The following is a 26,057-nucleotide window of genomic DNA, read 5'->3' on the forward strand; positions in this document are numbered from 1 at the left end:
ACTATTCCTAAGCAAGTCATTGGCACTACCAGAAAAATCATAGCTCTGACAGGCAACCTCAGCCCAACACAGACCACAGGTATACTGTGGTCTGTGTTGGGAATCTGGCTTTCCTTAGCACACATCACTCTTCTTCCTGCTCTACAGGATATGCTCACCAGCCACCATGACCAGGACATGGCCCACAATTACCAGAAGACAAGGCACAGCATGTCCAAAACAATATTCTGCTCTGTTTATTCTGGTTTTTAAACATTAGTAATTTTTTCCAGCTGTTCAGTATTACTAGAAGCTTTACTACAAAAATCTATATTACATTATTGATATCAGTTCACAAAACTTTAGAACTTTCTAATTTGTCCAAGATGTACCTAGCCCAGGAGCCATCCAACTTCTAGAATGTCAGAAGAAAACAACTGAGGGCATACTTAAAATTCAAGAACAGACAAACTTTCCAAGTCACTACAGTTCCAAAACACTGAAGTAACAGAAAACAAAGAATCGGAACTAAAATATGAATAAAGCTAAAATGCTGTAATTTCTGAAAAACCTTCAAAGCTTTATCTTGCTACTGCCAACCTTCTCTTTTCCTTTTCTTCAACTTTACTTCAGTGTAACTTTTATGACTACATGTGCCATTATAAGATTTTTAAATACTTTTCACAGAAAACTAGAAGTGCACAGTAGTCAGGTTCTTTTTTCCCCCCTATGACTAGAATTCAAAGAAAAACATTTACTCATTTTCTTTCTTCAGAGAATATCTTCTGTATTCATATAAGAAATACAGATTTCCTATCAGGCATAGTACTAAAAACAAATTACTAGTTTTGAGTCTTTTGTAATTGTATCTTTTTCCTCTCTTCCTAAACTGTCAAATGTTGCAAATCCAATGGTACTGCAAGCACAAATGATGGTGCTAATTAAAAGTAAGTTTACCTAAGTATTCATTTTGTCCCAAACCACTGTAATTGTGATCTCAGAAAACTCATTTAGGACACTGTCAATTGAAATACACTTTCAGTTAAGTTTACAATGCATTGTAATGTTCAAAGAAGTCATTACTAAAGCTGGATGCCTGTTTTTTACATATCCCTTGAAAGAATTATTCCAATGACCAAGTTAACGCTACTTGTTCATCTATGGGGTAACTTAAATGTCTTAGGTCAGATAAATTGTGCCTAAAACTACATTCTGTGATGAGGTCCTCTGTTCTGACCACAGGGTGCCCCAGAGCCAGGTGAGGTGAAGGACCCAGTGCAGCAAGGCTGGGGACAGATTTTGCCTGCCACCTTCCCAGCAAGGAAAGACTTCCTAGGAGCAAGATGTCAGCGAAGGAGCAGACAGATTCTGGCTCCATGTTACTGTCCCCGTGAAAAACCAATGTACAACATTATTTTGTATGCTTGGCAATAGCAACACCCAAGCTTCTAAAAACAGCAAGCAAGTTGCAATTGTCTTGCCCTTGAAAATTACCAGGTTTTATGCAGAAAACAACACACCATCTGCTCCCTAGGAAGAGTAAAGCCTACTCTCCCAGTAAACCAGAACTTTGTAACATGAACCCAGAAAAAAAGTCACCTCTTAAGAAATCAAAACAATACACTTTTTTTCCTGAGTAAAAAATTATAGTCATACTACCTAGAAAATACAAGTGTTACACCCTTTCTAAAATACAGTCCACTTGCTAAAACATAAGCAGGAAATAAAGGCTCTTTTGGCTTGAAGCAAACAAAGCATTAAGGCTTATTTTTATGGAGTTCAAAAAAAAGATCTTGTATCATGTGTCATCTGGAGCAAAACACACAATAGCAATACAGACTAAAGAGAAGTAACTGAAGGACATTTTACTACACAAAAATCTAGAGCCACTTAAAGAGTCATTGGATTTTATGGCAATACTGAATTTATATTCACTAGAACAGTTTGTCATAAGTTTCTAGTGTCTAACAAATTTCCTTCCCTATAACAAGCTCTATGTGTGCTTCAGTGAGATATAGAATGATATTTGGCACACCAAAATGCACGCAAAAAGCTGCATGAATTCACCCCTTCATACTTAACACTCTTCACACTCACCACTTTTAATTTTTTTCTGTTAGTGTAATTGACCTAATTTTAGCCACCACTTACTATCTCACCTTGTACCTGCCACATGCAGATTGCCCTCCAGTCCCACCTGAAACATGACACACACTATTTGCTCTCTAATGAGGGGGTCCCACTTCCCATAGCACAGAAGCCCACCAAGCAGAAATATTTTATTAGGTCCCTGACACCTATTTCTAGATGATATTCCTCAAAATCCAGGTGAACTGGGCATAGGACTTTTTTTGGCCAACATGCATTTACCAAGTAGATTCAGAGATGCTGTCTGCTTAATACTGGACCTACAAACCCTATTCAACAAACACTGACTGCTACAGAAAGTTGTAAGAAATGTTAAAAGTACAAAGGTAAGAAAAAAGGATGAAGTTAGTTTTAAAATCAACACGCTGCTAGGTTTTTTTTTTCCTTTTTGAGAAAGCCGTAATCCTACAGATTCCTTAGAAAAGCTTACTTACACATATAAAAGTACCCCAAAATATATAATTCTAGCCTGAAACCAAATACCAGAGGAGTTGAGGCGGGTGCTGCTGCCTTTGAGCTATGTTGTTTTTCAGAGCGCAGCTGTTCCCTCTCTCGGTTCTGTTTGTACATTAGCTGGCAGCTACAGTCAGCTGCATTTTTGAAAGAGAGAGAAGGATTTTGATGAGAGTCCAACAGTAAGCAGTAGTTATTTGTTCTCTTCAGATCATGGGGTTTTCTTAACTATTAGTAGTCACTGTCAACTACGTGATGACAATTTCAATATATTTCAAAATTAACTGACCATGTTGATATTTACTTTTGGAAAGCCAGATTCAAATGAAGATCCAAGATTCAAATTATTTCTTTAACAGAACAGCAAAAGAGATACTCAAAAATTCCTACAGTTTCAAACATTCCTCCTTGGAGCTTTAAACACCGCTAACTTTTTGGAATACCATTTGATTCACAGTTGTTTCTCTAGATACTTGTTCGTGTGGTGCAGGGAATAGCACACTGACAGAAATAAGCTTAGAACTCCAGTAATTTCTCATTCTTCCCTTCAGCTACAAAATGTACCTCCTTTGCAAATTCTTGTCTAAAGAATCTAAAACCAAAGTTTGCATTTAATAATTATGAACATTATGTCAAGACCCTTTCTTCTTTCTGGTCTCAAACATACTTTTTAGGATATAGGTGCTAGGTTTTTAGCATTAGTTCTAATAAGCACTGCTCCTACAACATTGCTCCGATTATTTAGATCTTCAAATTTCTCCTTTCAGTTTGTAAGGAAATTACAATCTAACCACAGCACAATTAATTTAAAAGAAAAAAATCTCCTACATGTAACAACAAGAAGTCCCCTCAGCATTTTTTGAAACAGTAAAACTAGGTCACAGTGTAAGGTGCTATATGTGTATTAAGCAGATCAATATTTAATTTGCCAAGAAATTCTTCATCCTATTGCTGAAGCTCCTGTCTTCCCAAGAAGGGGTAGAAAATAGAAAAGCAAACACCATGATTAAGGAAATGCTCATTGTGAGTGCATCAAAAAGCTGCCATCTCAAAGTGCTGAGAAACTACTCTTAACCAAAAGAAAATCTTGGCTAACAGGAAAATTTCCTACTACTTGCAAAAGTCTGTATAGTTCCACAGGGCAACAAAGCACAGCCTTGTAAAAATGGCATACAAGTCTACAATATAAAGCAGAAATTTAACATTCACTTTACAGTATCAATGTTTATCTTTATTCCCAACTCTCTTTATTGTCACTGTTTGCTTTTAGAGCAGAGAATCATCAGCTTTACAGGGCTGCTGGGCAGAGGTGCAGTACCACAGCTCCCCCTCCTTCTCAAGAAGTCTCTCTTGGTCGGGCTTGTGCTCACAGACTGGGTGCTATCACCCACTAATGTAACTGAAGTTTGCATCAAAGGGAGTGAAAAAAGCAGAAAAATGTCCAATTTAATTTTCAAGTAGGACAATGCACCCTACTAAAGGGCCTTACAATGCACCCTACTAAAATGTACATTTTGCATGGCCTGCAGCTGGTGTGAGTGGGTGTCCCCACTCCCAGGTGGGGCAAAGTGTTTCAAAGAAAAATTACATAAGTCCCTCATCTGAGAATTGCTACCATCTTGCTTAATCTGCTTGATTAAAATTTTGCCTGACAGGTACCCTTCTGCTAAGGTCACAAGACATCTTCTAAGTATTCAATCCTTTTTACTTTCCTTTACTTTCCTTTCCTTATTTCCTAGTTTTGGGTTATTGATTTTTTTTCAGAACTCCTTCACCTACCATCCAGTGGTGATTCAGCAGTAGACTCCCTGTCAAAGGGTGAGAAGTGACTATCAGCTGGTTTGTCCTTTTCCTGCTACTCAGTTTTTTCAGAGGTTTAGGCAATCAGTAGGCAATCCAGTGGGGAGAGGTGCAGAGAGTAGAAAGCGAGGTCTTTACCTTTTAAAACCATTTAGTATCTGCTTACATGGAGACTATCACAATAAGACTTCTATAACCTATTTAGATACTTGAGGAAAAGAGAGTGGGCAAAATTAACAAAAATCAATTAAATGCAATTATATACCTTGATTCTATGTCTTAAAATATTCAAATGAATTCTTTGTCTACTTGCAACATCACAGCATCCATTCTGCAAAGATATCAGAGCCTGCCTTGATACTTTCAGTCTTCATCCTTTCTTTAAAAGTTTCCTTTAAAACTTCTTCAGAATCTCCCTGCTTGTTGACAAGATCTAGTTAACACACAAAGTTACAGGGAACTGCAGCAAAAGGAATGCACAAGTATTCAAACTGCTCTTCCTTCACTCCAGCAAACAGAAGTGCTGCAAAAACCAAGAAAATTTCCTTTGGATAGGAAAGCAGCAATATTGTGAGATTTTCCTTCACTCAAATGACATATTCATATTGAATATGATATGTCATTTGAGTGAAGGAAAATCTCAGAATATTGCTGCTTATCTTAGTAAATAAATTAACACAACAGCTCTCAATTCACATGTAACTTTAAGTCCAGTTTGCTCTATTTTTTTAAAAGTTAATCTCTAATTGAAAAAATTCTTTGTTTTCTTTTGTCTCCTTAAGCTTCAGGACTTCCATCCTTGGCACAGCCATCTGAATTAGATCCAACTTGCCAGAGATATCAATTTCATTGAAACAAATCTGCTTCAACATTTTTCACTTGAAAGAATTAGACCATGCCTTTGCAAGATAAAGTCACAGTAAGACGGAAAAAAACCCAACAAACAAGCAGGCTAGATTCTGTGTATCTTTCACTAGAAGACTGAGGCATCCTATCTTTTGAAGTTAATACATCCTAGAGGCACAATGGATTTACTGTACTACTTCCCTGTTCTAAGAAACTGCTCTCCTACTGACCCAGAAGGGAAAACATACCTCGAAGGGGGAAAAATGCAATTGTGCTAAAAGTGGTAAATGATAAGCAGCATTGCTAAGGAGCATTCTTTTCCCAGCACAACCAGATGCATTCTCTCTTGAAGTAGCTATCCATCCTTTTTCTCCCTCACATTCAAGACATCATACAAGACCCTTTCTGGAAAACCTTATTTCTGTCAAATACTTACAGAAGCTAATAAAACACCATTTCTAAATGTTTTCAGCTACAGTATGTTAGAAGCATACATTATCCTGATTTCTAGGCTCAAGTCCAACAGGATATTTAATTGTGCATAAAGCAAACTCATGTGTTTTTACTGAAGGCACTACTTATTTTTCTCTTTAGCCACTTGCTATATCTCCTTCCTTGAGAATGACACAATGCAAGACAACAGGCAGATTTCACACAACCACTAAAAGAAACCTGAAGCTTGATCATGATATACAAAGGATACCATCCATGATCAAGAAAAGTATGCAGCAGCATATTCCACCCTCTAGCTTACTGTGTAGCAAGTAAGATTCATAGTCTCTGAAGTCACACAGTTAGCAGTCAGGTAGTTTATCCTTCCTTTTGCAACACAAAAATCATATTCTTGCATGTTAATTAATCAGTTCCTAGAAAATAATTTTCCAAAGTCCTGGAAAGAAATTCAAGTTTTGTAAGTGATTCATAAATGTGACATGCTATTTTGACATATCAATCTCCTTCACACTGAGACTGACACTAGGACCCAGCCCCTGTTCCTAGAACTGGCACTAATCAGCAACATGTCTATCATATCCCACAGTTTACACTAGAGTTGACTTTTCACTCCTACTGCTAACCAAGTTTCTAAAAGGACAGCACATGCCATGAGATCCCAGACACACAGTGCCACTGCACAGTGGGGCAGAAAGGCACCTCAGCAGAGCCACCTGTCCACTCCAATCCCCTGCTCAGCCAGACCACGGGGATCAGGAATTGCTTTGCATATCCTGGGGAAACCTGTGTTGGGGTTCAATCACCCCTACATGAAAAGGGTTTTCTGATGTTTCAGCGGAATTTCCTGTATTTCAATCTGTCACTACTTTCTCCTGCCTTGGCACTCTGGGTATTAGTGGGAACAATCTGGCCCTGGCAATGGGTCTTCCTTGCCTGGGGTTTCTGAAGGCAAATCTCCCCAGTAAAAGCTGAGGTGGAGGTGGCTTTAAGCACCTCAGCCTTTTCCGAGTCCCTGTTCAGCAGCAGCCCCTCATTCTCCTTGCTCCTGCTGCTGATACAGTTGTAGGAGCCCTTGTTGTTCCCCTCTGCATCCTTTGCTAGATTCAGCTGCAGGTGGGCTTTGGCTGTCCTAAGGCCATCCTTGCACACTCAATGTCTCTGCACTCCTCCCCTGGTGAACTCAATACAGAGCTTATCAGAAAGGCACTGGTGAGTTTCACTGCAAACACTCATGAAAATATTTAAGCAGTTGGAAGCACAAAGCACATTCATTGCTGCTCAAGCTCCCAAATTTCAAGAGGAGGGCACCCAGAGAAATCAAAGTTACTTTCAACAGCACATCATGCCAATTTCTTCATAGGTACATTGGTATCTACATTCAACCTGGCCATTTCCACCTTGAGAGGAACTCCTATGAAACACATAGAAAGTATTTTGGATCAATCTACTGGGTTATTTAACTCTTCTTACCCACAGAACTTTTTAACTACTCCAATCCTTGCTCAATAATAGCTATTACCACAGATGCAGGAGAAACATCAAAACTCTCTCATGGGAACCTTATGGATAAAGGAGATCCAGTGCAAGTGTTTTAATTCTTTATATCCATTCCTTATTCATTTTTACTTTACCAGCAGGACACAAACTCTCACAAGCAAGGTAAGGAAGAAAGCTGAAAAGGTTTAAACAATTTACTACACATGCTTCAGCTTCATGTCATGCATGAAAAGTGGCATCTTACCATGTTGATAAAACTATGTGTAACCTGGAATATTATTTTTATATTCACACACATTATTTTTATCTTCTTGTTTTCTCCAGAAGGAGACTATGTCTTATTTCTCCTACAGAAAATGTCCTGTAGTAACACAGTATTTAAGCTCTAAACTACCTCTATACTAAAACACATGCAGGAAAAATATTACTATTAATGAAACAAATCTAGCATGCCTTCCTCCTAAGAAAGAAAATACACCACTACAGACTGATCTCCAAATAAAACAAATAAAAGACAGAGTTACATAAATAAAATAATATTAAATAATGAAATGCAAATTCTAAGAAATTTCAAGATATGCCAGTATAATAACCCCACTTTGGACACAAACTATTATTTCTAGTAGAAGAAAATAAATATCAGGCTCTACTGAACCGTAATTGTTAGCAGGATCCTAACTTTTGTGTCACAGACAGGCTGAAGTTGGTAAGGCTAACATAAGAACCATCAATGACTGACTTCCATGGCCAACTACAAACTTCCTCAATTCAAAACTATTTTTCTTTCCAGAATTAAGGCAGTAAAGCAAGTCTTTTTCCTCCTCAAAGAAATTGCAATGCATGCAAGAGAACACAAAAGAACATTCCATGAGTTTATACTTTCTTTAAACTTTTTTGTGGTTCACTAATAAGTGCAGCTTCAGGAGTTTGAGCACATTAGTGCTACCATCACTTTGTTTTAAGTGTCCATAAACACATTAAAGGAAGGAAAGTGAAAGAATGCTTACTATTCTCCTCTTCCTTGTTCTTGCCTCCCACCTCCTTTCCCAGCTGAGCAGGAGCATTTGCCAAACCACAGCTATGACTGGCACAGCATTACAAGGCTCTGTGCAATAGCACCAAATGCAACACACAGGTTTGCACTAAGGAATCCCACTGCTCACGTGGCATCAGGAACTAAAGGCTCCCCATTCTGCAATCCAGGAACCATTCATTGGCCAGTAAAGTAAACAAAAGAGATTCATTGAAAATAGGAGAGATGCCTTGCCAGACCCAGAGCAGTCAGAGAGGAGGAGTGCAAACAGGCTAGAACAGAAGTGAAGAATGGGTGTTTGGAGAAAGTATAAAGCATACTTATGATGTTATTTATAGAGTATGAGTAAGGAAATATTCTTAACCAGGGCCATATTACACATTATATTTAGCTGAATAGCTAAACCTGTCATTTTTATCTCAGATTTAACTATATATTTAAATCAGTGTGCATTTCTTATTTTCTTTGATGTTGACCACATTTACAAAGGAATTGCTTGAGACCACATTTATTTCTCATAACCATTAGATCTCAAGCTTGGATGTGGATCCAGAGAAGTCTGTATGAAAATTTTCTGTTTCCAGGCTTTGTGAGCCAAAACAAACATGTTGCAAGAGCATCAGCCATTCAACTGATCTGCCTTCAGTTTCATAATTATTTTGTGCTTGTGGCATAGTAATGATGCTTTTAGAGTGCAAGAAGAGGTTCTCTGGTCATCCTTCTCATAAATGCAGGCATTACCTCTGAATAAAATAAAAATGCGGATGTAAGATTTCAGTTAAAATAATCAGAGAGCTTAACAGATGGATAAAATTTGCTTGAGCAAATCAACCCCCTTGCATTATGAGCTCCTTTGTATTAAAAAATATTTTTATCTTGAGAATAAGTAAGTTAAAGAAACATTTCTGAAGCTGACTATACAGCTTTCAAGCTGTGCTGTCTGCATAAAGCAGCTGTTTTATCATCTACCCGTGCCACAAATACAACTTTTTCCACTCACAGCAGAGGCTTTGGTGAGCAAATTCTACAAAGGTGCTGAAGAAAGCTGCAGAAAGGAGCAAGAAATACTTTTCAATAGGAATAGGTGCCACTTATCACTTGTCTGCTCCTCCAGAACTATTCCTGTCTCTCACAAGCTCATTTTAAGTAGAATACATTAAAAAGTATGCTTTTCTAGCTTAAATCAGGAAAGTTTTGCCCAGCAACCTCTGCTTCTCTCACCCCACTTTTTCTTTTCACAGCTATCACTCCCTCCCACCACAAGCTTCCCTGTCATTTTGAGAGTCTCAAGCCCAGCACACAGATCTGCAGTAGCAGGCTTCCCTGCTGAGGGAAACAGGGGAAGAAAGACTCTAAAATGCTCCTCCTTAAAGACAGAAATATGAGTTTCTATGCTTGGGCTGGATGGAGGCTCTGCTGGGCAAAACCTGCACACAGTTGGGCAGACCTGTTTTCACACCTCCCTGTGCTTCAGAAGTCCCCTCAGAAAAACACCTTCATTACTTTTCAGGAACACTGTACAGATACAAAGCTCACAAACTTGAACAAACTCAAAGTACCCCAACCAGCAAAGGCAGGCAAGTGCTGAAGTAAGGGCAAGTAGAAGAGTTTCCATGTTGCTGAGTACCAGTGTTGTGTGGGACATGGTGCCCAGGTTTCTGGGAAAATCCCTGTCCTTCTAAGAGTGCAGAGAATCACAACTCTGTTCCTGATACTGCTTCTAATCAGGCATATGACACGAAAGGCACATCACCTCTCTGTGCGCTTTAAATGAAATCAGAAGTGCCAATATTATCTTCCTCTTTGACATGCTAGATGAAAACTGAGGCATGAAGATAAAAACCCCAGAGAGTTGTACTCGCCAGTCAGTAGCAATTGAGGGAAGAGGAAGCAAGACAGACACTTAGTAGCTTATTTTACAGATGATGGAAAAATTTCTTTGTTAAGGACACTTGAGAAGAAAAATTTATTATTAAAAAAAAAAAAACAGCAAGCCTGAAGTTATCATTGATACAATAGCTCCAAACAAACAAGCCTAACTATGCAGCAGGGTAGTACAAAGAAATTCAGCATACAGACACAGCCTTATCTTGGGGACAACTGGGTCCATGCCTCCCCTCCCACCCCCAAGGTTTGTAACCCTCATTAAAATCTTTCTGAATCTGAAGTCCCCCTTGCATTAAGTGTGAGCAGCACACACACCATCCCTAAAGCCAGAGCACATTTAGAAAGAGGGACAGAAGTGCATCAGCCCATTGGGAGCCCTACCAGATAAAAGCCATTGGATCCTCCACTGGTGCTACACACTCTGTCACTGGCATGACATGCAGTATCCTTGAGCCAGCAAAGAGGGGAGTGGCAGCGTCACAAGCACCTCAATGAACTTTCTGCACGCAGCTAACTGAACACCTCAGCACAGTAATAATAAGATCCAGTTACTGCCAGCCTCAGCTGTATTTGAGCTGGGGTCAGAAGGTGAAAGATACTATATGCTATTTAAAAGCCTTTCAGTTTCGAAAATTCATAACCAAAGAGTTGCAGAGGAAAAAGAACTGAAGCTGTCAGCTGTTTCCATGTAGCATAGTGCAAAAAACAGACAACTGCTGAGCTATAAAGAATCACAGAGCTTTGCCAAAATTTGCTTCATTGATTAGATGAGACAAGTATCAGATTCAAAACTAGACAGGGAAAATGCAACAGGCCTAATGAAGTAAGGCTGTTCATCAGAAGATTAAATAACTCATGCTGAATTTGACTGACTCCCCAGAAAAATACCATTGAAAATACCAATGATGATATTAAGTAACAGGTTTTGCTCATTAATAGTGAGGCAAGGTAGAGAGCTCACAGTTAGATAATGAAGCATTTTCTATTTCAGCTTTCATTTAATCGCACTTCTGAAAATCTCTACTTCACAAAAAAATCCTCCCCACCCCAAAAAAGCCCCAAACCAAACCAACCCCCCCCCACACACAAAAACACCACAAAGCCTCAGATAAACAGGTGGTAAGGTTTAGGCTCCACTGTTTTGTTATTCACCCTAATTTTCTTATTGTGCTATCTCCCAACAGGCAACACAAAAGAAATCTGCACATTTGTATGGGGAGTTCTGCTAGGAAAAGAACAATCAGCTGCAGACATGAAAGGAACTGAGAAGTCAGCAATTTCACAGCCTTTGCCTTGCAATATCTGCTGCAACATTTTCAGATCGTATCAAAGCTGTTGTCGTGCTCCATTTCCATGGAACTGCAAGAGTTAGGGAGAAACAAACATGGCACCAAATCCACCCACCAAACATGGACAGATACCCCCATGGTGCTCTTCGTCCAGGGCCTTATGTAGTCATTATTTTATGCATCCTAAGCACCCACCTTTCAGTCAGACCCACTGACATGAAGTGATGGCCTTTCGGTTTAAAAATCTTGCTATGTAACTTCCCAGCTCCTCCCTCCCATCCCCATGCTTCTCTTCCTCCTCTTTGCAAGTCTGGTCATCAACAGGTGTTTCTCAGAACACCTACCACGACAACTCAGATCCTTCCCACCAAACTCCAGGTATTTCTTTGTGCTAAAGTTAGGGGTTCTGCCATCACAGACACATAAGAAGCCTGAGTGAGTCTTTGGAGATACCACTGTCTCTCCCTGCAGACTTCAGAGGGAACCTTTGAAACGAGGAGTAAAGGTCTTACAGACAAGCCATGTGCAGTCTAAGTCTTGTGTAACTTTTTCTAATTAAGACACTTGTCTGTCCTTTGCTCCCCCTGTAGTTCTCTCCTATTTAACATCCTCTTCTTGGCACTGTATTGCCCAATCTGAATGCAATTTCTACCTGTAATTTCATCAAATTTGTAGAGAGGAGGTTTACCAACATCACCTCTCCAAGATCTTGCTCTGTATTTCACAGCACCCCACTAGCCTTTTTCCTTACCTTCTGGGAATGCAAAAGTATGGGCTGCTTATGGGACACTTCTCAGATCCCATTTTTTCTGATTTTCAATGCAGAGATTCAGGTGGCTCTTCTCTAGATGTAGGCCAGCAAAAGAGGCAAGAGTATTTGCTCTATGATGCAAGCCACCAAAGAAAGAAAACTTGGTTGAAGGAAATAGGACCACCAGCAATTCATGATTAGGAAATCACTATCTGCTAAACATGGTTCGGTGTTACAGAGGAACAGAGTAACAAAAGGACTGGGAAACTACCTGTAAATACAGGGACAGCAGAAGGAAAAAGAGGGTCTTAGAAGGTAAGAGAACAAAAAATAAGACTGAACAAAAAGACACCAGGAAGTATGGTCAATATTGATGTAATCTCCTCCAAATTGCCATGAGATAAACAGAGGCATAAGCATTTATCAATTACTGTCAACATTCACAAAATGTATATTGTAAGATAATTCTCAAACTCTTTCTGAAACAACATCATAAGGCTTCCCATGCCCCAACCCCTTCAAGACTCGTGCCCATTTCAACACAAGACACTGGCATGAAGGAAAAGCATAATACTTCATAATCTGGATAGAATAAAAAACAACCAAAACCCAGAACATTCAAAAGTAATGCAAGCTCTAATCCGCACAAGAATTTCCAAATCTTAGGGTATTTTACAAGGTAAAAAGACGTGTAACTGGAACTTGTATTTCAAAAGCAAGCTTTGAAATCAGGGCTAAAACAACATGTAAAGATCTTTGAGAAAATCAAAGTATCCTCCAAATGAATCTGCCATTACATTCAAAGGCCAAGCAATGACAGAAGCCTCACAATAGTCTCCAGCAGTAACTAAGCAAAAGCTAGGAACCATTCACTTATTCTAACAACTCTGTTGTATGTATTTCAGAATCATCTATTAGAAAACTACAAGAAGAATTGTAAGGAGCAAGTCCTCTCCCAGAAATACCGAGGACATTTCACATCAGAAAAAAAAAGAAAAAGAAATAAAAAAGTGGAAATATTAAATCAAACCTCCTTGACTAGCAACTGTTAATCCAGGCACCAGCATCTCATCTCCCAGAACTGTCACTTGCTAGCAGTTAGTAACCTTGTAAGAGTTCAATGTAATGCTGGCATCCTGTCTCTGGGGCAGCTACATTAAACTGAACCAACCATCCACTTGATCAGCAGAAGTTTTTAAAATAAACACTCTCAGGGGTGCTGAAACATGCTATTTACTCATGGCAGAGATGTACTGCTTCTTCACTGAAATAGCACAGGCACTATGATCTCCATCCCGGCCTCCTGATGACTTCTACTCTGAATCATTAAGTATGATAAGTAGCAAGCCTTGGCAAGCATCCAAATGTCTATTTCCAAAGCATTAGTACTCAGAAACCGTAACACAAACCTAATCACTGTGCTTCCATGCTTACAAACAAAGCCGAACATCCATTTTCAACACAACAGGGCCTGCTCCCCTCAGTGCAGCCCTAAAGAGCAAGAGAGTAAAATAAATCTCACTGAAATAATTGCTCTCCACTTCCCATCCACCCATCCAGTCTCCAAACATCCTCTAACCCAGATTCTAAAACAAAGAAAAACAAATGCCTCATTATATAAACACAAGTTATGTTTGAAAATCTACTTGCCTGCTCACCAATAACGATGAGGAAACATTTCTTGGTGGAAAAAAAACAAAACCTAAAAATCATGTCATCACTTTCCACAGCTTTCACTTGGGGAAAAAAAAAAAGACAGAAGCAAAAAAAAAAAAAAAAAAAGGAAAAAAAGAAAAAGCCCAAACTATAAGCTATATAAGCTAAAAGCTTGAGGAGCCACTCACTGCTGTGCCACTAAGACTTGGTCTTTCAGGCAGCACCTCTGCTGCCCAGGGAAAGGCAGTGGCAGCCTATCCCAGCTTGGTGTTCCCTTCTAAATTAATGTCAACAGGCTACAGACAACTGACATTCCCAAAAAGGGCTGATCCTACTTGTATCATGTCTATAATAAACTGTAATGGCCTGGAAATGGCTCTCTCCCTTCACTGATGAGACAGGAAAAGCAGACAAATAGCTGAGAGGACCACGAATCTTATAGCAAGATTTGAAGAGGAACTTAATTCTTGTCAATTTCAAAAGGATCCTTTTCTTCCCTGCCCCCATGGTATGAATGAACAGCACCCAGACCATTGTCAGCCCTAGTGTCAAAACTTACTGGTCCAAGGAAAAAAACAAATGCAGCACAGAAGGGGGATAGGAGGACCTCCCCTTGCAGCCCAGTTCTCAGGAGACAACCCAAATAGAAATATTCTCAGAAGTTATCTGCCCCACATAACAATGCAGTAGCTGATTTCTCTAAGTGTGTTTCATACACACCCACGTGAGCACACAAAGTGGCTGCTGAGCTCCTTGGCTGTACCTGTAACAGAGGAAACACAGGGCTTTCTCTCACACCACTGCAATTTAAAACAGACCTCACAGGGGGTCAGCAGCAGGTGCCAAGTCACAACTTCAAAAAAACACCTACAACAGCCTTGTTTGTCCAGTCCAAGATGAAAATAAACTCTTACATCTTACCTGAAACCTGTCTTTGCGGAGAGGGACAACTATGAAAACAAAATATCCAGGTGTTCTTGAATAGGTTACAGGAGCCAGAAGCTAATAATGTGCAAGTATTTGCACATGAAACTAAGAAAACCACCCTGAAAGAAAGGCTTCCTCATGTGCTCAAAATTTATGTCCAAAACATGTGGTGATTATCATACAAAATACACTAGAGCAATTTCAGTAATCCCAGATTTTCCCTAGACACAAGAGAGCAGACACACTTTCTATTAACATACAAATTTAAATGATGGGAGAGAAAGGACCAATTACCATCTGGAAACTGAGTGAAAAAAAGATACCTGCTCAACCATTTTACAGAATGTTCCTGCCAAAAATCGTATCAAATCCAATTCCTTCTGTTATAACTTCATCATACGTTCTACAAACTTTGCTAAAAACCCCTGTGCTTAAATAACAAACTAAGAACTTCAACTTACTGTCACTGCTGATTTTAACATGTGCTACTGATTTCAAAACAGTTTTTATCAGGCATCAGTGCAGTAGAGCTAGCAAAGATGTTAATTAATCTCAAACCTATTATTAGTGGTAAGGGGAGGGGGAAATTACAGAGCATTTATTTTCCCCACAGAGTATGAAGTGTTGTAGCTTCTGCAGGAGCTATTTTTGCTACAGAGTCTCTCATTCTAGCTTTCTTGAATGTTTATCAGTCTTTGTAAAACCCCAAGCAAAAGTAACCTCCCTTCTCCCTAATTTGGTGTGAAAATATGGGAATCACTGCAACAACCACTTTTTTCCTCATAACAGTCAATCCCTTTTGGCTGCCTACTCTCCAGTACAGAACTTGTCATTCAGTTAGGATGAACAAGGCTTCAAGAAACTGCATTTTCACAAATCAAGTCTAAGCAGCACCACGGGAAACAAGAAATAAATTATTTGGTAACATCTGTGGAGATGAAATCTTCTAGATGAAGATACATCTAAAAATTAAATCCCTCTGATGAGACTCTGGAAACCAAATATAACTCCTGAAGTAAAACTGAACAGAGACTGTGATAGCCAACAGTGGTGACACCCTTGAAAGAAAAGCAGCTGGACCATTGCCTCAGCCTTTACAGGAGCTTCCTCCTAACACTATCTGCCTTATCTCTTTGACACAGCCAAAACCTATGCATAACAGAAGGGTTTATCAAAAGCATCTTTTTCCTCTCAGTATTTCTGTGGCTATGACCACCACACTATCTCAGACTATCCTACTCTCTCACACATTAATCTTCAAAATGTCATTTGGACAAAAGGGGGTTAAAGAGAATTTCTACACAATTTGTTCAATGTCACATGAAGTCTGTCAGGGCAGAGAACTGAAGCCTCTCTCATCTCCTCAGGCCCAAGTGAAACATCCCATTTAACCAGCAGACTTGTTCTTACACAGGTGTATATACCACACTGCAATATAACCTGAAAGTAAACCAAATAAATAAAATTTTTGAAAAAATTGTAGTAATATTCCCTCTCATCAGGGACTGAATTAATCCTTTAAATCCCTTGTCAAATGCCTAAGTGGACAATAAGAAAAAGAAACATGTACACAGACACCCATATGCAACTCCTGATTACCAGACTGGAGTCTGACTTTGAAAGCAGAAAATACATTCCTGAATAAATGCTATTCAATTTTCCAAATGGAATATTTAGTATATTATATATACTTATATATTTAGTATATTATCACAACACATTCACACCAGCATTTTTTGCTATGACTTCACTGTACAGAGTGTTTTAGTCAGCCAGCACAATGTAATCCAGAGGCCACTCAATCTTTTTGAAAGAAGAGGCTTGAGTTTTATGACCTTGGTTATAAAATTAGATGCATTCTGGTTCTCCACAGAGTATTTCCTGACATCACCTTGTGTTAGGCAAAGCTTTGTTAATCTTGCCATCAGACAAGCTGTGAGTGATGAGCAGTCTTAACAAAAGCTATTTGGAGATCAGGCTCCTCTTTTGTCTTCCAAAGAAGCTCACTTATAACTTGAGACTTTTGTAACCTAAATGGAAGTCCAGACTTATTTTATCTAAAAGATAATATGGATTGGCTTTCACAACAGCAAAATGAGGAAGTTCAAAGAGGACAGAAAAGCTAATTAAGAAAGATACAGCTACATACAGACTTGTGATTTAGGTTCAGACCATCTCTTTGCAAGGCTTTTAGGAAGCAGATTCCAAACTGACCTTTCAGTTCCCTACAATGGTAATGAACTTTGAAATGTAATTAATTCCATGGGCATTGCAACTAAATAATTCTGTGAAGTCAGACCAAAATAACAATGCTTTAGAGTACAGAAGAGCTGTCTCTTTTAAGAACAATAAGAGGGGAAAAAAGTCAATAAGAACTTAACCCAGGCCTTTTTAAAAGCCTAGGCACCTCAGAAACAGGTAGGGTATTGTGTCACCGCAGACCTGACTCAGACCTCACCTACAGACCTGACTGTCTTTCCTCGAGTGTGTTTCTCCCACTCACATACCTGAAGGGCCTCCAAAACTGTAAAGGATTCCTGATCCATGCATGTGTGCACGTGCAAAACAAAACTGCATGAGACAACCCTTTCTGGCCATGTAAAGGCAGCATGCTGTCTACCTGCAAAATTAAAGTATGATAGGTGCATCTACTTTTTAGAAAAGCTTGCCCTGAAGAATTCTGTGCTTTACATTATTCTATATATAAATGCAGTATTACCAGAATAAAAATCCCAACCAATTCCCCTGAAAAAAACCCTTAAAGTTTTTTTCTGTTGTCCCTCCCTTCTACAGCTTATAGAAAATTTGCACACAAAACACTGACACTTAGTTTAACTGTTTTCTTTGGATAGTCAGGTTTTCATTTTTGTCCCTCTCCTAATAGGTTAACAGGAAAAAATCAGATAGGTCAGGAAAAAAGAAAACAAAACCAAACCAAACAAACAAGAAAATCCAACCACAACACCCTACCAAAATAAAGCCAATTCACACTAGCTTGATTTAAATAAAAAGTTTCCCTTGCTGCTTAGTTTTTAATATTTTGAAGATTTTTGTAACAACTTCCCCAAATACTCAGATTTCTTTCAGCTTCTTTTATGGTTATATTCCCCAAAATAAACACAACTGTTGCTCTGACAACTTTAAGGCTACCAAGTCCATCTTGGCCAAAATACCTGAGAACTTCCAGTGTCATGAAGAGGGAGAGCAACACAGAAATTGTTTGAGGAACACAAGTGGACACTTAAGACTTTTGCCTTGCATAGGAAACCACAGGAAAGGCAACTTTCACATGCAATCACACCAGTGTACTTGTACAGGCTCCTGGCAAGTTCAACAGGGAAATGTTTCAATTGACACAAACAACAAGTTTGCACAGCAAATACTGAAGATACAAAGGTTTTATGTTTTTATTGGCCATTAGAGGGTTGCTACCAGCCTTGGACATTCTCATTTCTGTAATTTGAAGCATGTATATGTCACAAGTGAAAGCAGAGAAGAATAAAGCAATGTAGAACCACTGCAGTTGCACGGGAGTGGAGTCCCTGGTGCATTCCCCAAAAGCCACTGGGCTGTCTAGGATTTACGATTTGTGTCTTACTCATCTAAGGGAAGACTCTTCTCACTTCCTTCCACTGCTGGAGTTGGTTTTCAATTAGTGAGCCAGGGTTACCTTGGCAGAATCAACAAGCAAGACCTCATTTGTGCAAATCCCAACACTGCAGCTCATTACTGGAAAGCCTGGCAGTTTTTAAACCTTCCTGTTTTTTGGAGATCATTTTTGGTCCAGGACTGGTATGCACCCTCACAGAGCAAATTTAAGCCTACTGCCAACAGATAGACTTTTAAGTATCTTCCACAGATTCTTGAGAAATAACCCACATATGCCTATGCCCTCTGCAATAATTTCATGCTGAAAAACAGGGTCCCACCAGAGGGGATGACTGCAGTGTGAAACTTGAGCCCTGTCACTATGAGCCACATTCACAGCAGACAGCAGAAACATCAGCTTTCCACAGACCTTCTGTACTCTGAGTTACTGTGAGCTTGAAGTCAGAGCAGGATAAATAACAAAACACAGCCTCACATCTACTACTCTACTCTCATTTGCTCAGGATGACTCTGCTATAAAAGAAATGGCCATATCAAGTGGAAATACTGATTACAGCTATTGCCTACCCTAAAAACTACCATAATGTTTTCCCAAGATTCTCTCCAATCAGTATGGCAACCAAAAGAAAAAGAGGCATATATGGACAAGACACCAGAGAAGCCAGTCTGGGAGAGAAAAAGAAATTACTAATAGTCTGAATATTCTGAAAACATATTCATCTTCCCCACCTCCAAAGGAAAGTTAATAGAACTAGCAAATGTTCACACTTCATTCCTTTGAAAATAAATGTAAACCTCCTCCACAGCATATGATGCAGGCCTAATAAAAAAATTAAAGTCTTTCAAACCATGTGTTTTCACACTTGATTTTCTTTTATGCACACACCTGCCTGATGCAGGTGAGGTTTCTGTCCAGACCACTATTGAAGTTTGGTGTTGTTGCTCAGGAACTTCCTTTCAAGTTCTGAGGTAAAAAAATCCAAGCGTTCCCCTCACAATAACATAACTAAACACGAGCAATGCACTGAAACTTGCAAATGCAAACAAAAACTCTGAAGTCAGACAAGATGACCCCTCCCACACTATGGAGGGCACAAAACAGAAATCAATATTCCCTTTAGGCTACTCCTTGGTTTCTGTAGATTTAAATCCAATGAGGGAAACTGCAAAATTCACATAACAAATATGGTTTACAAACTAACTGCTCTTTTTCTGGAGATGTGAACTTTAACACCATATATTGTGGGTTGGAAGGAGTAGAAGGAAAGAGTTACTTGTACTGAATCTGTGGCTTCAGGGGGGAGAAAAGGTTTGTTTTGATTTTTTTAAACATCATGAAACTTCCCTCTGCTGTATAAGACACACATTTATACATACAGCTTCGGTAGTTAGCAGGATGTGATGCCCCATACCTATTCCTCCAAGCAGTCCTGTTAGCTCCCTGGAAGCCAATAAGCCTCCTAGTTACAAAAAAACATTGTTCCTAATTTGAAAGCCTTCCCAGCTGGATACCTCAAGCAGTATGCATCACTCTAAAAAATTAAAACATAAAACGTTCAGTAACGTCACCCACGTGGATCAACTTTGACAACCCAAATGAAACTGCAGACCAAGGAAGTATAAAGTAACTCCATAAATCTGCATGCAAACAGACACCGCAGTACCCAGAGTACATCCCACCTGTCTGCAGAGGCAGCAGCACCACCTGCTTAGTGGGTACCAGGACTCCAGGCAGCCAGGAGGACTCTGCTTCCCTCTCAGCCACCAGCCTGGTGCAGGATGTTAGCCAAGCCTGCATCTCCTTAACATCCCAGGCTTGTTAGCCAAGCCTGCATCTCCTTAACGTCCCAGGGCACTCGCGCACAGAAAGGAAATTCCTACACTAATTCATGTAACAAGTGCAGAAGTTCATTAGCACAGATTAATAGATCTGTCTGCTTTCTCCTGTGAGAATCCCACACATCAAAAGAACCCCAAAACATTTTCAGTAAGACTACACTCCATCCCCAGGGGCACATCACGTTCAGGCACACACAACAAAGGCTTTTCTGCACTTGCTGAGCACCTCACAAAAATTATCCTGACCCATCCTCCAAGATGCAGTGGTTTCCAAGCCTTTCATCTGCAGGCCTCAGAAGACTTTCCAGCAGACATGCAACTACTGGCTAGAGTGGTTAGGGTAGTAGATCTTAGGGTTTTTTCCCCCCATTCCTCAAAAGCAGTCAAAAGGCCACAAGCTCAGTAACTCTGCATTTCTTGCAGTCTATTTTCACTCAACCTAAGCAATATTTATCCCTGAAGAAAATGAAAACTTAAAAATTGACAAAAACTTTTTTCTGAAACCAAAGATTGTGTTTAATCCCACTAAAGTATCAATCAATTGCAAACAAAATCTTCTACCAGCGTGAGCTGTGCCTCTTTAGTGCAGAAAAGAGAAGACTGAGAGGGGATCTCATTAATGCATATAAATATCTCTAAGGTGGGTGCCAAGAGGATGGTGCCAGACTCTTTTCCATGATGCCCAGCGAGAGGACAAGGAGCGGTGGCCATAAACTAAACCATAAGAAGTGGCAGAGCACTGGAACAGGCTGCCCACAGAGACTGTGGAGTCTCCTTGTCTGCAGACATTCAAAACCCACCTGGATGTGTTCCTGTGTTGACCTGCTCTAGGTGACCCTGCCTTGGGATGGGAGGTAGACGAGATGATCTCCAGAGATGCCTTCCAAACCTAGCAATTCTGTGATTCTATGGCAGAAAAATTGTCAGTTTCCTCTTCAGTGGAGGAATTTCTTCCTAATTGTAATATTAAAGGGAAAAAAAGTCATTAAAACTCAAGCTAAAATTGTTGTGTTCGTGAAGTAATATCCAAAACGTTTTTCTTCTCCTATTTTCACTTGAATTTTCACTGACTTTATACAGCAGATTTACGGAATAGCATTTTCTGGAAGTCACTTCTGTTCTCCTGGTCCTATTTCCCCAAGAAAACAGGAAAAATTTACTTGGGCTGCTCAGAGGCTAGTCCAGCTGAATTCTGAATATCTACAAGAACATCCCAACCTCCCTGGGTAGCCTGCTCCAACACCTGACTTCTCTCACACTGAAATCTTTTTTTCCTGATATCTCATTGGAATTTCCCTTGTTGCAACTTGTGTTTGTTGTCTCTGGTCCTACTGCCTCTCCATACTCTCTCACTAGCTAACTGAAGGACAAGGGATAGTTTTCCCATAAGGAAAAGCAACACACACACTCAGGGCTGTATTCTTAAAATGTTCATACACTATGGACACATAGAAAAGGATCTGCAGCTTATTTTTCTGAAATACACGAACAGTATTTTTGTTTGTAACCTAACATTGTCTCTTACAGCTTGCACCTCTGCAGCATGTACCACCAAAGCCTCACCTCCACACACAAGTAAAGCAGACCGGCCAATGTGGTAAAAACTCACACCACAGATTATTCTGTAGTAATCCTCCTCTATTGAGAAACACTCGGTTTTTGTTCCCTATTTCATATCACAGAATCACAGAATGGTCCTAAAGGTTCCTTCCAATCTAAACCAATCTTGCCGCTATGGGCAGGAAACACCTTCCACTGGACCAGGCTGATCAAACCCCCATCCAGCCTGGCCTTGAACAATACCAAGGATGGGGCATCCACAGCTTCTCTGGGCAACCTGTTCTGGTGCCTCCCTACTCTCATAGTGAAGAATTTCTTCCTAACAGCTAAACGCAATCTGCCCTCTTTCAGTTCAGAGTTATTCCCCCTTGTCCTGCCACCACCTGAATTAGCCCTGCCAGCCTAAGGTACTTACTCGACCTCACGATAAACTCTTTTTCACACAACTCTGCTGAGCAGGGAAGCAACATTTAGCGATATGGACGCTGGCTACAAAGAAAAACCACGTGAAAACTTGGGGTCAGCATGAGGGTGAGAACTGCAGGCCACTGCGTGGGGCTCACACCCGCTCCACCGGGGCTCCGCAGGCAACCAGGCTGGCAAAGCACCCGGGTGAGCTCGAGTGTTCGAGCGCTGCTGCACTGACCCTGCTGAGCAAACCCTCGCTCCAGACTCCAACCTCCTGCACAAGGATGGATGCTTGGTTCACAAAGTGCATCTGGGGTTTTTGGTTTTGTTGGGGCTTTTTTTTTGGTTTTTTTTGAACAGCATCTTCTGCTGTGGGCCATGGGCACCCCGCCTGTCCTCCCCGGGGCACAGCACCCGGCGGGGAGGCGCTGACAGCTCCGGGCGGCTGTGCCCGAGCTGCCCCGGTGCGCGACCCGCGGGCAGCGAGCGCTGCCCTGCGCTCCGCCCCGCCTCGGACCGAGCAGGCGGCCGGAGGAGCCGGCACGCCGCGCTCTGCCACGGCCACCGGGCACACAAAGAACCGCCCGCGGGGGCACAGTGCTCCCGGGACTGAGAAAGTCCCGAAGGGACTCCGCTTTGGCCAGCAGGAACTTGTGGCGGGGCGCGCCCCACGCTCGGTCCCGCTCCGGTGTCAGCGCTCACAGCGCCGCGTCCCGCCTGCCCAGCCCGCCCGGCAGCCCCGGCCGCCCCAGCCCCGCGGCCGCGTCCCCGGTGCGGAGGGAGGGAGGCCCGGCCCAGCCGCCACGGGGGGTGAGGGAGAGCCGCAACAAGTCCCCGCCGCCGCCGGCCGCCCTTACCCAGACAGTGCCGCAGGGCCAGCAGAAAGTGCGGGGGGCCCCCGTTGAGCTGGTAGAAGAGGGAGCCCAAACAGAAGAGCAGCAGGGTGGCCATGCAGAAGACGTAGTCGCGCAGCGAGAGGAAGGGCAGCAGCGAGAGGGGCCGCCGCCTCATCAAGCCCCCGCCCTGGCCCCCTCCCGCCGCCGCCGCCGCCGCCGCGGGGGGCCAGGGCGCCGGGCATTCCCCGCCGCCGTGCTGCTCCTTCTTCTTCATCCTCCCCTTCGCCGCCGCCGGCTCACGCAGCCCGCCGGGGAAAGCGCATCCTCCATCCGCCTGCCCAGCTCCGGCTGCCCGCGGCCGGGAAAGTTCCCGGGAGCTCAGGGGATCCGTCCCGTCCCCATCGCCGGCTGTCCCCGGCTCCGCGTCAGGCGAGAGTCCCCGGCGCTCCTACGGCGGCTGCTGCTGCTGCTGCTGCTACGGAGCGCCGCTAAGGGGAGGGGAAGGAGGTGGTCACCATCCCGCTCCCTGGGGCTCCTCTCCTCCTCCGCCGCCGCTCTCGCTCCCTCTCTCCGCTCGGCCTCTCGCCCCGGTGTCAAGTTACAGCCAGCGCTCCGCTGCCGGCCGCCTGCAACTCGCGGCCGACTTATGCGCGCCGCCCGGCCCCGCCGCCCCCCGCCCGGCCCGGCCCCGGAGCCCGCCCACCCCGGCCCGCCCCGGCCCGCCCCAGCCCGCCCCGGCCTCCGGTCCCGCCATGCGCCCGCCGCCTCCGCGCCAGCGACCCCTGCGGGCGCCGCCGCCGCCCGGCCCCGCCGGCACAGCGCACCTGCCCCGGGCCGCCGCGCCCGCACATCGCCCGTGCCGAGCACGGTCCAACGCGGCGGGAAGGTCCGCTGCCTTAACATGGTGTAAAATCCTCTGCGGGGGACGAAAGGGATCACCACTCTTCTCCTTGCAGCCTTGCTGGGGCGACTGAAGCTGAGCTGTTGTCTACTGGGGACAAGGCGTTAGACAAGTATAGAAATTATAAAATTAAGATTGCACAAAGAAGCTTAATTTGACCCCATTGTACATATGGTTTATGATACAGTCTCTAATTACTCAATCATGCTATTTTTCCTAGACAGCCACTGGTGGGTGAATGGCATTCAATCAGAGCTGAGCTGGGTAATAGCTTCATCCTCTTTATACAACATATGTCCCCGATGTGTCCTGATGGCTTATTTGGAGCTTGTTCTTGGACATTGTCTGATGTAGAAATACATTTCATTCCCCATGCATCTGTGTTGCCAGCACAGCAGTGGGGGGAGGAAAGCTTGGGGTGGTAATGCTGGTTTACCATTTTGTTTTATTGACCTGGCTGGAATTGGGGATTTCCCAAGATCCTGCTCATGGCATCATATGAGACTCTTCATTTCTAAAAAACAGAAAAATTCTATTTGCTGTGGTTTGTAAGACTGGAAATCAGAAGCCAAGTGTAACTCGCCATGGAAGAAATTAAAAAGCAATCACACTTTTCCTTTTAAGGCTTAGAAAAAAAGTATTCCAGTTTAGGGGACCTGACTTAATCTTTTCACACTTACAGCTGGAAATTTTGCTCAGGAGACTGCATTCAGATGTTTTTGCCACTTGCCTTTCAATGCTGCCTATGCTACTGACTTTGATTTTTTTTGTTGGCAACCAGCAGCAAAGGGTAAAATACAGAAATTAATATTCCTGGTGTGGATAAGAGGACGAAGACAGAGTCTAACAATAAAGAACCATTCTTGCTGCATTCCTTGATAAAAAATACTCTCATATTGCCTGAATAAACAGACCTTCTTAGTTTGGAGAGGAATCTCCTGGTTTCAGTTACACAGTTCTACAACATCAATGCACAGATGCTCCACAGTCTTATATGAAACCTGTAGCAAAGGCAAATTGAGGTATGACATACCATTTCTGAAAAAGAGAAAGTAACAAGATACAAAAAAATAAGCCCACTCTGGGCCCTTTAGGGCTGCAGTTCACTTGAAAACAAAAATAGCCAACACCTTTCACCAGATAAAGTCATCAATCTAATTGCATGGTTGAACTCCTTAATTCTCATTAATATTTCTTTGAAACACTTAGGAAGTACTGGGGGCCTACTTATCATACTCTGCTTTCATTAATGTTTTATACTCCTTTGAATACTTCAGTATCTACCGTCTTGCTTGGATGACAATATTGCAGATTTGGTTAATAGTGCTAGTTGCTGTTGCAGATGAGAAACAGATAAGCTCTTACACTGAATGTTTGAGAAAAATGGATGCTTTGATGAGAAAGACCTGTAAGGTGAATCAATAAATCTTTATTTTTCTGGTTGCAAAGAATGTCTTTGATCTCTAGGCAGAGATTAAAAAAAAAAAGATGGAAAAAGAGACCAATCAATGGAGCAAAATTTAAGTGGGAAGGCTGTATTGTTGAGAGTTCTTGCCATATTTCTAAGCACCTACAGATAAAAAAACCCATCTCTTGGGAGGAAGAAGAAATAGAAATCTCTGTTGTTGAAACATATGCTTAAACATGTAAATTAGCTGTAAAATTATGTACTTTCATATATGTGAACTGTCACACCTATTATTACAATTTCTAGCTAGGGCAATGTGCGGGACAAGAAATAAAATTTACTTTGTGCCATATCTTGATACACTGAAACTGTTTTTCCTATTTTTATTTTTCCCCTATTATTCCTCCACTTTAAAAAAAAAGTATGATTTTGTGTGCACAGTGTAAAGCAATTTAATATATATATATATATGATATATATATCCTTAAATTATTATGTTCTGTTCACACAAAAAACCCCAAAGAATTCAAAACACAAGCTGCACATGAAAAGAATATTATGATTAAAAAGCCAAGTATTGACCCTTGGCCAAAGGTAAGAGTTTTCAGACGAGCTTGTTTTGACTTGTAGAGGGTATGACTTAAAATTTAGCCTTTAATTGTGTGATATTACTGTTTTGTTCAGAGGACCACTGCCTTGCAGAGTGCATGGGACAGACACTGTGCAGCCTTTCAGTTTATGTTTAATCTCTTTGTTCAGCATATGTCCTTAAGCTTT

At 41.7% G+C, this 26,057-nt stretch overlaps 1 protein-coding gene across 1 annotated transcript in view; it reads right to left on the minus strand.

Annotated features, from left to right (window-relative positions):
* The window catches only part of UST (uronyl 2-sulfotransferase), a 153,916-nt gene extending 130,335 nt beyond the window's left edge, over window positions 1-23,581 (minus strand). The window contains exon 1 of the mRNA XM_054279486.1: window positions 22,993-23,581. Within this exon, the coding sequence (XP_054135461.1) occupies window positions 22,993-23,245 (253 nt within the window). The 5' untranslated portion in view covers window positions 23,246-23,581. The remainder of the gene's footprint in view (window positions 1-22,992) is intronic.
* Between the last annotated feature and the right edge of the window lie 2,476 nt (window positions 23,582-26,057).

The sequence above is a fragment of the Melozone crissalis genome, unplaced genomic scaffold, assembly GCF_028551555.1.
Source record: "Melozone crissalis strain CALT ecotype California unplaced genomic scaffold, PUWL_Pcris_2 ptg000027l_1, whole genome shotgun sequence".
NCBI lineage: Eukaryota > Metazoa > Chordata > Aves > Passeriformes > Passerellidae > Melozone > Melozone crissalis.